This window comes from Halichondria panicea, chromosome 16 (assembly GCF_963675165.1).
Source record: "Halichondria panicea chromosome 16, odHalPani1.1, whole genome shotgun sequence".
In the NCBI taxonomy this organism is placed as follows: Eukaryota; Metazoa; Porifera; class Demospongiae; order Suberitida; family Halichondriidae; genus Halichondria; species Halichondria panicea.
This window is the reverse complement of record NC_087392.1, coordinates 2190637-2205250: the sequence shown is the minus strand read 5'-3', so window position 1 is coordinate 2205250 and position 14614 is coordinate 2190637. Positions and strand designations below refer to the sequence as shown.

The following is a 14614-nucleotide window of genomic DNA, read 5'->3' as shown; positions in this document are numbered from 1 at the left end:
TTACCACGCCCCTCACCGGGAAAAGGGGCGTGTCTAAGCCACCTAAGCCACCCACAAGGGGGGCGTAGTCACAAGAGTCACCCACGTGGACAAAATACTGCAGAGATGTTGCAGTTGAGAGGATACAAAGGCTCCTTGGCTGCCCTGCAAAGTGGATACAGGTGGAAGTAAGTGATCGGTATCATTTTAGTATCCAGTGCTCTAATAACAGTAGGCACAAAACTGCTGGTAGTTGTGAAAAGTCCCTAACTTCTATTTTATGTATATTGACTATCAAGATCCGGTACAAGTGCTAGGGAGCTTCACAAGTCAGCCAAGACCTTGAATCGATCCAGTCCCTTAGAGAGTATTGGTACGAACTACTGAAACGTTGGCTAAATCATGGCTAAATAGGAATATTGTTGGTAATATGACGTAAGGTATTAAACCCTCACAGAAAAACTGACGGTAGGGGATCATCTCCATGGTTACACCGTAGAAGGTGTATCCCCTCTTCCTGAGTTTGATGCTACGGCTGCACAGTTAACTCATGACAAAACCAAAGCCAAACACCTCCACATTGCACGGAAAGACACCAATAACACTTTCGGGTAAGCTAATAATATATGTGTGGAGATTTTGTGAACCGCTTATTGTCAACTACAGTGTTGGTTTCCGGACCACGCCCATGGACAGTACTGGGGTGGCTCATATCCTGGAGCACACTACCCTGTGTGGGTCAAGACAATTCCCGATTCGAGATCCCTTCTTCAAGATGCTCACGCGATCTTTGACCAGTTTCATGAATGCCTTCACTGGTGAGAGGCACCCCCCATATAGTTATAACACGCTCTCACTGCTCACTCTCTTTGGCAGCCAGTGACTGGACAATGTACCCGTTTAGCTCTCAGAATAGCAAAGACTTCAACAACCTCCTCTCTGTGTACCTGGACTGTGTCTTCTACCCCAGACTCAGAGAGAATGATTTCAGGTGCAGCTAGTAAATTAGTAACAATGTTCTGATATCTCTTATGGCCTGTACATTTAATTATGACTAATATAACGCATAAAATGAAAGCACCGCAGGTGCTGATGCCTCGGTGGATGTCAAAGCTACATAACATAAAGTACTAGCTATTAACACACATGATGGCATATTTTATTTGCATTAATTTTGCTGCATGCAGGGAAACTCAAAGAGCGGGATACGATCAACCAAGTAAAAAGGATGTCAAAAGTACAAGTATATACAATTTCTAAGACTAATGGCTGCATCAGTAGAGCCTTGCAGCTCTCTTGCAGCTAGCTACCAATTGCTATTATTAGTGCAGAGCTAACTACTAGTAGAGTAGTTGTCCACTCCATGGACAACATTTGCTACACATTCTTTTGAAAAGGCTGTAATGGCATTCTAAGTAAGCAAAACTAGGCATAACTTGAGAACGAAGCATTACTTTGTAAATCCACGAATTAAGAAGAAAAAACGTTACTAGAAGCCTATAAAAACTCTTTCTTGCACTTCATTCTTCCTTGAGCAGCTGTAGCAGTCTACACAGACTAGACACACACACACAGACCAACACATTACTGTATACCTCGCTTGCGCATGCACACCGATGCATATACAAACGCTATGCCAATCGTAATAATCCTAATGTTACATGAATACTGTACATAAGTGCCTTATTTCCAGTTGACCATGTTATTGTCCCCCTCCCACTGCTCAGGCAGGAGGGGTGGAGACTGGAGCATGAGAACCCGCAAGACCCAACCACACCTATCATCTTCAAGGGTGTGGTTTTCAACGAAATGAAAGGAGTGTTTGTAAGTATATATTAATACACGTACTGCACACCCCAGCACACACTCTATAATTAATAGCTAAATTCAGTTCGTGTAGACTCCCACACTACATCTACTAATTATAATTGACAATTGAGGGATTTTTATAATTGATTCACTGCATGTGTTCACAGATTGTCAGTAAAGTATCCATAGTTGTCAGCATTGTTAACAGCTCTTGCTGGATCATCGATGGCCAAATACCTGCAATTCATCCTACCATATTGATAGTCTTCGGTCCTGGCTGATGCATGTGTCATTTCGTGTACGATTGTCTCATATTTGTCCTCAAAATCTGATGTATAGTAGACGCTACAAAGTACAATGTAGATTGCTCCATGAGTTGTGTATGCATCGTCGTTACGCTCGCATTCGCTTTGGATACTCAAGCCATTGTAAAGAGTGAAAGAGTACACTTGCATATCGTTTGTACAATCCTGAAGCACAGATTTAACATCACCCGAGTAATTAATCTTACCGAACCAAGTAGTATATCTATTTGTGTTGAACACTGCCAAATCGATGGCTTTCAGCATTACCTGGAAGGCCTTGGTGTACACGTTTGTAGCATCTTTCGGTCCAATTACCCCAAATTTTGGGTTTTTCATTGCCTTTGTATTGAATACTGAAAAATCGACTATTTTCTGTTGCACATCTTTCCTACGATGGGTCTCCCCGATTGTTAGATGTGGCTGCTTGTCACTGACAGTTAGCATGAGATGATTGGTCTTGGATGCAAGCAGCTGTGTTACTGGGGCCACATCCAGAGAGCTAGCAAATGTAAGAGTTGTGCTCAGCTTGACAAGATAGGTGCCAGCCTCGTAGAAGCCGTATAGGCATTGGATAGAGTTGCAGTCAATGAGATAGTACAGAGCCTTTGTTTGTTGCCACGGTGAAGATGTTAGCCCTTAGTCCCTCGAGTGGTGTGAATCTTTTGAGGATAAAGTAGTCTACTGGATGGTTGTTAATGAGAGTTACCTCTACAATATGGCCTTCTCTCCCAGCTTGAAAACTGGCTTGTTGGTGATGGTGGCAGTGAAGGGACCAGCGGACAGGGCCCCACTCACACAGAGTGACAGCAGGAGAGAAACAGCAAATTTCATTTGTCTTCTTTGATTCAAACTTTTCTTCCAATAATTCGATGATTTTGATACTGCTTTTATAGGCTGTCTTGTGGCTATTACCTCGGGTCACCGCGTTGCTACCTATCCCAGGGTATAGTATATATTTCCCCCTACACAACTTTCCCTTTGTGTTAGGCAATAAAAGAGTTGTGATACCGAGTATGGTGGTTAGAGTGTACAATAGCCATTGTAGCTCGGTTTCTACCCGGCATGAATTCTCAAGTGGTAGTATTTAGTTTCCGTATTTGTGTGCTGGTGCGTATTGTTTTTGCCAGGTCCTCCCTCACACTAGTAGGCCTGGAATGATTATTCACAGCGGTACAATTACCTCCCCCCTCCCTTTCTCTCTCTCTACAGGCTTCCCCGGAAAGTGTGTTTGTGCAAGCCCTTCAGAACAAGATCCTCCCAGGCCACACCTACTCCCACGTCAGCGGAGGCTGGCCCAACGACATCCTTGACCTCACAGTGAGTTAGCTGAATCATAATAATCTCTGGCCAAAGTGTACGCGTGCAGTGGGAGTCCCTGAGGCAGTTCCACTCCTCTCACTACCATCCCACCAATGCCCGCTTCTTCACATATGGAGACATGCCCCTGGGAGATCATCTCCAGTTTATTAACGAGAAGGCCTTGACTGGCTTTGAGCTGGGATCACAGAGTGTGGAGGTGCCCCTCGAGCAGAGATGGACACAACCTGTGAGATAAAGTATCTGTTTACGCTATCTACATTTGACTTAGATGTGTACATGTACTTGTAAAATATGTGTTTCTGTGTGCATTTTACCCTTTCTGTCTGCCTATTATAAATTAGATAATGATTACTTTCCCAGAGGACTAATCAGATATCTTGTGCTCCTGATCCCATGGCAACCGATCCGGAGAAGCAAACCACTGTAGCAGTGTCATTTTTACAAGCTTCGTAAGCCCCCCTCCTCCTACACACACACACACACACACACTCCTCACTGTATTACCATAGGAACACAGATCCCTACGAGTCATTAGTTCTGTCCATCCTGGGCCAGCTGCTTGTGGATGGACCCACCTCCCCTTTCTATCAGGCTCTACTGGACACCAACATCGGCTCTGACTACTCCCCAAGTACAGGGTAAGTGTGTGGTTGTCTTAGTACTGCTCTTCTTGCATGGGCTTATAGGAATGGCTAGTCGCATGAGCACGACTTTTCCTAGAGGGACCGTCCGTCTGGTCACTATTGCAGCAACTCTAGCCGAATATGTTGGTAGTAATCAGATTTGACTACGTGTTTAGTGGGCGGTAACACCCCATAATTTGCCAATTATAGCATAAAATGAACGTGAAAAAAAGGATAATATTGACTCTATAAAATAATTTAGTGTTACACCATACCTGGCTGCGAAGGAACTTGGTTACAAAGAGCTCAGACCCAAGCAAGAGCTAGCTAACTGCGAATGAAATTTGTTTACATGTGACTTTTTACATGTGACTTTGGTTAATTAACGAATACTTGCACGTGACTTCATCGGAATCACTGCAATAGTGACCAAACGTTCCCTCCCCCCCCCCAACATCTGCTCGCGAGACTAAGGAATGGCTTCTAATTAGGCGTAATTATATAGGAAGCCTCAAGGGTCTAGGTAAATCTCTAGACAAAAATAACCATCTTTATTTGTGTGTTGAATTGAGATTAGAAAGATTGAAAATACCAATTTGTAGCATGTACATGTATGGTTGATTCTTATCAATATTAATACTGTACAGCTATGACAACAGTACTCTGGACACTGTGTTCTCTGTTGGTCTCCAAGGGATACGGAGAGAGGACGCTGATCGAGTGGAGGAAATTGTGATGAAGACCCTCGAGACAGTAGCCACGTAAGCACACCCACTAATAATGGTGGACTCTGTTACCTTGGTTTGTACAGAGAGGGTTTCCATGAGGACAGAGTGAGGTCAGTGCTACATCAGGTAGAGCTGAGTGTCAAACACCAGAGCAGTAGCTTTGGTCTTGGACTCATCACTGTGAGTGTGTGTGTGTGTGTGTGGATGTGGGTGGAGGGCCAGGACTGAGGTGTGCATATGTATATTCTCATGGAGTATGTGTTGTTGCTACAGTCTGTGATGTCACCATGGATACACGGAGGTGATCCAATAAGTATGACCAGGATCAATGAACACGTTGAGAGGTTTAAGGTATCCCCACTAATTAACAACCCACTATTTAACAATAACCCTCACTGTCTGCTGCCCTCTACAGGAGAACTTGAAGACAGAGGGCTACTTGCAGGAGAAGATCAAACAACACTATCTCAACAACAACCATCGCCTCACATTGATCATGTCCCCACAAGTACGTTAGTACACATGGTTCAACTGTAATAACCTTTGCACTTCCCTACGCAGGCTGAGTATGAGGAGCAGCTGGCGGCAGAGGAACGGCAGAAGTTGGTTTCTATGGTGACCGCCCTCTCCAAGGCTGACCGAGAGGAGGTGTACAGGAAGGGGGTGGAGCTACTAGAGGAGCAGAACAGCAACGAAAGTGCCGACTGTCTGCCAACTGTTGTCATTTCAGGTGTGTGTGCATGTATGTGTATGACAAATATACAGTATAATTATAGGTCCTATCGGGTCACCCAGTTTATACTGGATGTAAGACGTACATGTACTAGGCTAAAAATATTCGCATACATGTGGTTTTGCTGTGTCTCTACTGTATCAGAGCAATCCGTGTCCAGGAATATATCAAGTAGTTACACACTTCTCTCTTGTACACACATGCAGATGTGGACAAAGTGATACCCCCCACAGAGTTGGACCACCTGCACTCAGGGGGAATCCCCGTGCAGTACACGGAACAGCCCACCAACGGACTCACTTACTTCCGAGCCACCTCTAACCTCAGTATGGTGCCTGACCACCTCAAGATCTACGTACCTCTTTTTGCCAGCGTCGTCACAAAGTAAGGAGATGTTTCTCTTTGTGTTAGAAATAAATTATACTTGACCACGTACGTCATGATCAGTAGCCTTACTGCAGAATCATGTTGTCCAATAATTCACTATTATGTCATGTCATGTAGTGTACATTGAGCATCCAAATTTTGTGATTATTACATGTGTGATTATTACACATTACATGTGTTTCTATTATCTTCATGTCAACGTTTTCTTCCTCCAGTATGGGTGCTGGCGACCTTGACTACCGTGACTTCACTCTCCAGTGTGATCTGTACTCGGGAGGGCTGTCCATGTTCCCTCATGTCTCGGCTCATCACACCACCCCCCTCTGTTACCATCAGGGTGTGGTGTTCTCCTCCCACTGCCTCAACAGACACCTACCACACATGCTCTCACTATGGGAGGATGTGTTCACAAAGTGAGGGGGTATGTGTAGTCGTTACCATAGCTACGTATGAGCTGGTAGGATCTTATTGATGCAATCTCAGAGAAGAGCCTAAGTGAATAGGATTAGCTACGAAAATTCAGATTCTACCCCCCCTCCCGTCCCCTAGACCCAATCTATCTGACGTGGAGCGACTGAGCACACTGGTCAAGATGTCTGCCTCTAGTCTGGCTAGTAATGTGGCCTCCTCTGGACACAGTTACGCCATGACAGCAGCTGCTAGTGGTCTCTTCCCAAGCTGTCAGCTCGGCGAGCTCTTCTCTGGGATGACTCAGGTGAGTGGGGCAAAATACACACTGTACGTCGTAAGTGTTTACTGACCACGTTCCTATAATTATTATGACCTGTGTATGTGTTCCTCTTTTTTGCTAAGAGAGTCAATAGTATAATTTATGCATAGTATAATTATACGTTGTTTTTGTATCTCCTAAACTGTCAACCATTCAATGTCCTCCTGCTCAGGTGGAGTTTCTGAAAGATCTGGCCAGTAAAGACGACCTCACTGATGTGTTGCATAACATGGCCCTCATTGCAGCCGAGCTACTCGACAGTGGGAGTCTCAGGTGAGGGCGTCCTCTAACTGAGTGTATGTGGAGAGGGGGGTGACTGTGGTTGCACTGTAGGTGTGCGCTTAATACCAATTCTGGTAATTATGACAACGTGATGACGGCTATGAATGGGTGGGTGGACACACTACCTGGATCAAGAACTGACAACCCAGGCCCCTCCGAGGTGACCTTTTATATGTCCCTAAGTAACTAACTATAGTTACTCTATGTACTGTAGGAGAGTGATTTCGAGAGAGTATCGACTAAGATGTATTATCAGTTGCCCTTCCCTGTTCACTACGTTGGAGCAGCTGTTCCTGCGGTGCCGTACACACACCCAGACTCTCCAAGGTTGTCCACCTTACAGCTTGTATTAGACTATATAGCTGACTCTATTGTATAACATCCACAGACTGACCGTACTGGCAAAGCTCCTCAGTTCCAAGTTCCTGCACAGGGAAATAAGGTGAACTCTCTCAGTGATGTGTTAATCCTCTAATATCTGTTCTCGTACAGAGAGAAGGGTGGAGCGTATGGCAGCGGTGCTGTACATCAGGGTGGAGTCTTCTCCTTTATGTCTTACAGGTACAATGTATGTATACATTGTAGTGTTTTACTTTATGTATACATAAAGTAAAACACTACACATACCTATTGTAAAGGCAGCAAATTTGTTAGTTAATCTTTCTATTTGCTCAGGGACCCTCACTGCCTGTCTACGCTGGAGACGTTCCACAAGGCAGCTGTTTGGGGGGCAAGGGGAGAGTTCACCGACCAAGACATCACTGAAGCTCTGTTAACAGTATTCTCTAAGGTACAGTGTACGTTGAAAAACCTAACCTAGCTGCTATAGTTTCTTACCCCCCCTCCCCCCTCGGTAGATTGACTCTCCTGTATCACCAGGTGCCAAGGGGAGGGGAGCATTCCTAACAGGGGTCACTGACGAGATGAGACAGGCATACAGAGATCAGCTGTTCACTGTGGGTCGAGACGAACTACAGTCTGTCGCTCAAAAGTGAGTCACAGTGCTATAATTATATTGTTGACCCGAATGACCCCCCTCCCCCAGGTATCTGATCGACTACCCCACCCTCAGCTGTGCCGTTATAGGACCCAAGAATAACAAACTATCGGATGACTGGACTACTAAAGTATTTGATTTATAGCCAGTGCCATAAAATTATGTGGTTCTCTAAGTGTGAAGTCAATGTTGGTAAAAACTATTGGGAGTTTATAGTATTTCTAGGAATGACCCTAATAGACAGATCCATTGAGAAAGCTACAAGAGTTGAGTGTACTATAATAACTTATTTCATTTATACACACAGCAATTATCTCGTGCGCGCAATGCGCAGCAGGGTAGAGTGATTGGTGTGTGTACACGAGGCTAAAGTGGTGTAACAGCTTGGTACTTATTAATGTTCCCAGTGGTTAGACGCTTTCAGTGCATGGTAGTTGTAGCATACATATTCCCCCAGTGTTGTGATTGTGTATGGGAGGTGACTACCGCCAAAATTAGAAATAAAAGGTAGAGTTGCGCTTTGAAAAAACACGGTGCAACAAAGAGAGTAGATCAACTTTAGATTTTTTATGTTTTTGTGAATATCTTCAAAACTAAATGTGGTTGGAAACTAAATGTGCTATTTGAGTGCAGGTACTGCTGAAAGTTCAACTATTGGTGCTTCCATTGGACCACCACCTGTGAACATCATCATTCCAAAATGACTGCTAGAATAATGTGTGCATTTTAAGATCTGTGCAAGTATCTACTTCTTCAACATAAACTGTAGCTCCAAGGAAGTGTAAGTGTAGTAGGTTCTGAGATATACAAAATTTTCAAATGTGTTAGGCATTGATTTTGAGTTTATGCTAGATCTAGCTAAGGTATGATTTTGAGGAGCATGTACTACAATAGTATACTTTTCATCTGTACTAACTTACAGGAGGAGCTAGACCGGTCTCTTCTTTGGTAGAGCATACGTATACTATACTATTGTATACTATTGTCTTGTCATGGCTGCCCTGCAGAGTGGATACCAGTGGAAGTAAGTGATTCTATCATCTTATAGTATCCAGTGCTCTAATAATAGTGGGCACAAAACTGCTGTTAGCTGTGAAAAGTCCCTCACTTCTATTTTATTACGTATAGATCTATATTGTACAACTATCAAGATTGTCTGGTTCAAAGGCTAGGGCCAAGACCTTGAATCGATCCAGTCCCTTAGATACGAACTACTGAAACGCTGGCTCAATCATGGCTAAATAGAAAATATTGTCGGTAGTATGACGTAAGGTATTTTTAAACCCCCACAGAAAACTGATGGTAGGGGATCGTCTCCATGGTTACACCGTAGAAGGTGTGTTCCCTCTTCCTGAGTTTGATGCTACGGCTGCACAGTTTCGTGACAACCAATACCAAACACCACATTGCACGGAAAGACGCCAACAACACCTTCGTGTAAGCTAATAATTAATTTATGTGTGGAGATTTTGGGAACCACTTGTTGTCGACTGCAGTGTTGGTTTCCGGACTACGCCTGTGGACAGTACTGGGGTGGCTTACATCCTGGAGCATAGTCTCATGAATCAGCCGCCGTTCTTTTGGAACCACCGTCTGAGCACTCTTGTCATCGTTGTATGTGCCAAGACGGAATTCCGTCTTGACCAATAAAATTGCAGAAGTCCAGTCAGGTGATGAACTTGGAGGCAGCAAAGAACTGCACTTTGCTCAACGCATTTGGATAATCATTACGCATGCATTACGCATGGTAAACACTTCATACATAGAAGCTGCTACGAAGCATAAGCAAGGCAAGCAGGGGTCCTTGGGCACAGATTTAGCACCACAGCAAAACACAAGTAGAGAGAGATGCCTTCGCTTGGCGATTTGTATAACAATTAGGAAATATGTGTGGGCGTAAGATCACGATTTAATTACATTCCATTGGTTTTGTGAGCAATCAACATTCCATTTTGAAATGACTTCATGACAAGAGTGCTCAGACGGTGGTTCCAAAAGAACGGCGGCTGATTCATGAGACTACCTGGAGCACACCACCCTGTGTGGGTCGAGACAATTCCCGATTCGAGATCTCTTCTCAAGATGCTCACGCAATCTCTGACCAGCTTCATGAATGCCTTCACTGGTGAGAGGCACCCCCCATACAGTTATAACACACTCACTGCTCACTCTCTTTGGCAGCCAGTGACTGGACAATGTACTCTCAGAATAGCAAAGACTTCAACAACCTCCTCTCTGTGTACCTGGACTGTCTCAGAATAGCAAAGACTTCAACAACCTCCTCTCTGTGTACCTGGACTGTGTCTTCTACCCCAGACTCAGAGAGAATGATTTCAGGTACAGCTAGTGACTATAGTAACAATGTTCAGATATCTATTATGGCCTATACATTTGATTACGACTAATATAGGATCACTCTAGGCTGTAACTTATAAAATGAAAGCACTGTGGGTGCTGATGCCTCGGTGGATGTCAAAGCTACATAACATAAAGTACTAGCTATTAACGCACATAGGCATGATGTCATTTTTTATTTGCATTAATTTCGTTGCTGCATGCAGTGAAACTCAAAGAGCGCGATACGATCAGCCAGGATTATTAGTAAAAAGGATGCCAAAAGTACAAAGTCTAAGACTAATGGCTGCACCAGTAGAGCCTTGCAGCTGTCTTTTCAATCTTGCAGCTACCAATAGCTAGCGTTCTAGTGCAGAGCTAACTACTAAGTAGAGTAGCAACACTCCATGGACAACATTTGCTACGCACTCTTCTGAAAAGGCTGTAATGGCATTCCAAGTAAGCAAAACTAGGCATAACTTGAGAACGAAGCATTACTTTGTAAATCAACGAATTAAGATCCAAAAAAAAAACGTTACTAGAAGCCTATAAAAACTCTTTCATTGATCCTTGAGCAGCTGTAGCAGTCTACACAGACTAGACACACACACACAGACAAACACACTACCGGATACCTCACTTGCGCATGCGCACCGATGCATATACAAACGCTATGCCAATTGTAATAATCCTAATGTTACATGAATACTCTACATAAGTGCCTTATTTCCAGTTGACCATGTTATTGTCCTCCTCCCACTGCTCAGGCAGGAGGGGTGGAGACTGGAGCATGAGAACCCGCAAGACCCAACCACACCTATTATCTTCAAGGGTATGGTTTTCAACGAAATGAAATGAGTGTTTGTAAGTGTATGTAATACTATAAAATACAAATATAACAAATATAAATTGCCAAGCATGGATTCTGCTTGCACAAAGGTGCTTTTGTGGATGCACTGGCTCTCCGCTATGGCTGGCCCCCCACTCGCACTCCCATGACCTGTGTATGTGGTTCCAACTTCACCGTGGAACATGTCCTCTCTTGCCCCCGTGGTGGATTCCCGTCAATCCGCCATAATGAAAAAGAGACCTCACTGCCACACTGTTGACAGAGGTATGTAACGAAGTCACTGTGGAGCCTACTCTGCAGGAAGTAACAGGCAAAAGAATGATGATGCGCTCGGCCATCACCACTGAGGGAACAAGACTAGATGTCGCTGCTAACGGGTTTTGGGGCGGGAGATATGAAAAAACCTTCGTTGATGTCAGGGTAATCAACCCATATGCACCTTCTAACAGGAATACAACCCTAACACAATGCTATAGAAATTGAAAAGAAAAGAGCTTACGAGCAGAGAATCAGGGAGGTCGAGCATGCTTCCTTCACTCCAATTGTATTGTCAGCCAGTGGAGTAAAGGTGCTACAGTATTCTACAAAAGACTTGCCACAATGCTCGCACAGAAGTGGGACCAATCCTACAGCAGTACTATACGCTGGCTCAGATGCACCATCTCTTTCAGCCTTCTAAGATCAGCGTACATGCAGTGCATACAGCAAGATCTATACCCCTTGTAGACGTTGTGGCCGCCGAGACCAACTTCAGGCCATGCTGAACTCTATAACTTAACTCATTTTGCCATATTCATTATTATATTACATGTACTTGTTCCTATTATTATAATAATAAAAAAAAAATACGCTGCACACCCCAGCATACACTCTATAAATTAATAGCTAAATTCAGTTTGTGTAGACTCCCACACTACATCTACTAAATATAATTGACAATCGAGGGATTTTTATATCACTGTGTTCACAGATTGCCAGTAAAGTATCCATAGTTATCAGCATTGTTAACAGCTCTTGCTGGATCATCGATGGCCAAATACTTGCAATTCGTCCTACCATATTCATAGTCTTCTGTCCTGGCTGATGCATGTGTAATTTCGTGTACGATTGTCTCATATTTGTCCTGAAAATCTGATGTATAGTAGACGCTACAAAGTACAATGCGGATTGCTCCATGATATGTGTATGCATAGTCGTAACGACCACATGCGCTTCGGACACTCAAGCCATTGTAAAGAGTGAAAGACTGCACTTGCATATCGTTTGTACAATCCTGAAGCACAGATTTAACATCACCCGAGTAATTAATCTTACCGAACCAAGTAGTATATCTATTTGTATTGAACACTGCCAAATCGGTGGCTTTCAGCATTACCTGGAAGGCCTTGGTGTACACGTTTGTAGCATCTTTCTTCATTACATCGGTCCAAGTACCCCCAAATTTTGGGTTTTTCATTTCCTTTGTATTAAATACTGAATCATCGACTATTTTCTGTTGCACATCTTTCCTACGATGGGTCTCCCCGATTGTTAGATATGGCTGCTTGTCACCGACAGTTAGCATGAGACGATTGGTGTTGGATGCAAGCAGCTGTGTTACTGGGCCCACATCCAGAGAGCTAGCAAATGTAAGAGTTGTGCTCAGCTTGACAAGATAGGTTCCAGCCTCATAGAAACCGTAGGCAATGGATAGAGTTGCAGTTGATGAGATGAAAGAATTTGCACGGATTTTAATATATTCATCTTTCTGTGTAGGTCCCCTTCTGAACATTAGTCCATCGTATGGTAGTACAGAGCCTTTGTTTGTTGTCACGGTGAAGATGTTAGCCCTGAGTCCCTCGAGTGGTGTGAATCTTTTGAGGATAAAGTAGTCTACTGGATGGTTGTTGGTGAGGGTCACCTCTACGATGACTTCCTCTCCCAGCTTGAAGACTGGCTTGTTGGTGATAGTGGCAGTGAAGGGACCAGCGGACAGGGCCCCACTCACACAGAGGGACAGCAGGAGAGAGACAGCAAACTTCATTTGTCTTTGATTCAAATGATTCGTAATATTGCTTTTATCTACACCAGACTCCAAATTTGGCTTCAAATTATGTACTAGTGGTTATGTGTCATATAGCTCCATTTATATACACCGGCCTTTAATTTTCGCACGTTATAGTTGATAATTCTTCGTGTAGGATTGCTAACCCACGAAAACAGCAAAAATTTCGCGCTACACGGCATTTCTTTTTTTGTAACAATCATGTTTGTGGTTTGTTCACTAGTGTAAATACTACAGAAATGCTCCGTAAACTTAATTATGGTTTCTGAAGAAACAGTAGTACTGTTGTTAGTGAGGGTCACCTCTACGATGACTTCCTCTCCCAGCTTGAAGACTGGCCTGTTGGTGATGGTGGCAGTGAAGGAACCAGCGGACAGGGCCACTCACACAGAGTGACAGCAGGAGAGAGACAGCTAGCAAACTTCGTTTATCTTCTTTGATTCGATGATTTTTAATATTGCTTTTATCTACGCTAGACTCCAAATTTGGCTTCGTACTTGTGGTTATGTGTCATGTAGCTCCATTTACACCGGCCTTTAATTTTGCACGTTATAGTTGATAATTCTAACAATTTTCGTGTAGGATTGCTAACCCACGAAAACAGCAAAAATGTCGCGCTATACGGTATTTCTTTTTTTTGTAACAATCATGTTTGTGGTTTGTTCACTAGTGTAAATACTACAGAAATGCTCCGTAAACTTAATTATGGTTTCTGAAGAAACAGTATTGAGGGTAACCTCTACGATGACTTCCTCTCCCAGCTTGAAAACTGGCTTGTTGGTGATGGTGGCAGTGAAGGAACCAGCGGACAGGGCCACTCACACAGAGTGACAGCAGGAGAGAGACAGCTAGCAAACTTCGTTTGTCTTCTTTGATTCGATGATTTTTAATATTGCTTTTATCTACACTAGACTCCAAATTTGGCTTCGTACTTGTGGTTATATGTCATGTAGCTCCATTTACACCGGCCTTTAATTTTGCACGTTATAGTTGATAATTCTAACAATTTTCGTGTAGGATTGCTAACCCACGAAAACAGCAAAAATTTCGCGCTATATGGTATTTCTTTTTTTGTAACAATCATGTTTGTGGTTTGTTCACTAGTGTAAATACTACAGAAATGCTCCGTAAACTTAATTATGGTTTCTGAAGAAACAGTATTTCTGTTGTTAGTGAGGGTCACCTCTACGATGACTTCCTCTCCCAGCTTGAAGACTGGCTTGTTGGTGATGGTGGCAGTGAAGGGACCAGCGTACAGGGCCCCACTTACACAGAGTGACAGCAGGAGAGAGACAGCAAACTTCATTTGATTCAAACTTTTCTTCCAATAATTCGATGATTTTGATATTTCTTTTATAGGCTAGGCTGTCTTGTGGCTATTACCTCGGGTCACCTCCTTGCTACCTATCCCAGTCCCATGGGTATAGTGTAGTCAGCATATATTTCCCCATACACAACTTTCCCTTTGTGTTAGGCAATGAAAGGGTTGTGGT

The 14614-nt window shown here is 43.5% G+C and overlaps 2 protein-coding genes across 2 annotated transcripts; one reads left to right on the top strand and one right to left on the bottom strand.

Annotated features, from left to right (window-relative positions):
* The first annotated feature begins 39 nt into the window (after positions 1-39).
* LOC135349917 (presequence protease, mitochondrial-like) lies at positions 40-8071 on the top strand. The gene is made up of 26 exons (XM_064548577.1): positions 40-167; positions 279-352; positions 437-590; positions 646-797; positions 856-970; positions 1707-1803; positions 3303-3410; positions 3460-3639; positions 3774-3862; positions 3923-4051; positions 4684-4797; positions 4848-4944; positions 5038-5115; positions 5180-5272; positions 5326-5494; positions 5704-5881; positions 6100-6297; positions 6434-6599; positions 6787-6887; positions 6948-7056; positions 7111-7223; positions 7285-7338; positions 7389-7457; positions 7572-7686; positions 7754-7887; positions 7942-8071. Exons 1-26 carry the CDS (start codon positions 106-108, stop codon positions 8036-8038), a joined length of 3045 nt encoding a protein of 1014 aa, XP_064404647.1. The 5' UTR covers positions 40-105; the 3' UTR covers positions 8039-8071.
* Positions 8072-11859: 3788 nt separating this feature from the next.
* On the bottom strand, positions 11860-14598 carry LOC135349960 (extracellular protease-like). The gene has a single exon (XM_064548641.1). It carries the CDS (start codon positions 13098-13100, stop codon positions 12042-12044), a length of 1059 nt encoding a protein of 352 aa, XP_064404711.1. The 5' UTR covers positions 13101-14598; the 3' UTR covers positions 11860-12041.
* Positions 14599-14614: the final 16 nt, after the last annotated feature.

What these genes read in the sequence shown, in the direction of transcription:
- LOC135349917 (XM_064548577.1), top strand. Translation starts at nt 106, where the DNA reads ATGTTGCAGTTGAGAGGATACAAAGGCTCCTTGGCTGCCCTGCAAAGT. An exon ending in AGCAGAGATGGACACAACCT is followed by an intron (nt 3,640 to 3,773) that starts GTGAGATAAAGT and finishes TTACTTTCCCAG; the next exon opens with AGGACTAATCAGATATCTTG. An exon ending in ACACACCCAGACTCTCCAAG is followed by an intron (nt 7,224 to 7,284) that starts GTTGTCCACCTT and finishes TAACATCCACAG; the next exon opens with ACTGACCGTACTGGCAAAGC.
- LOC135349960 (XM_064548641.1), bottom strand. Translation starts at nt 13,100, where the DNA reads ATGAAGTTTGCTGTCTCTCTCCTGCTGTCCCTCTGTGTGAGTGGGGCC.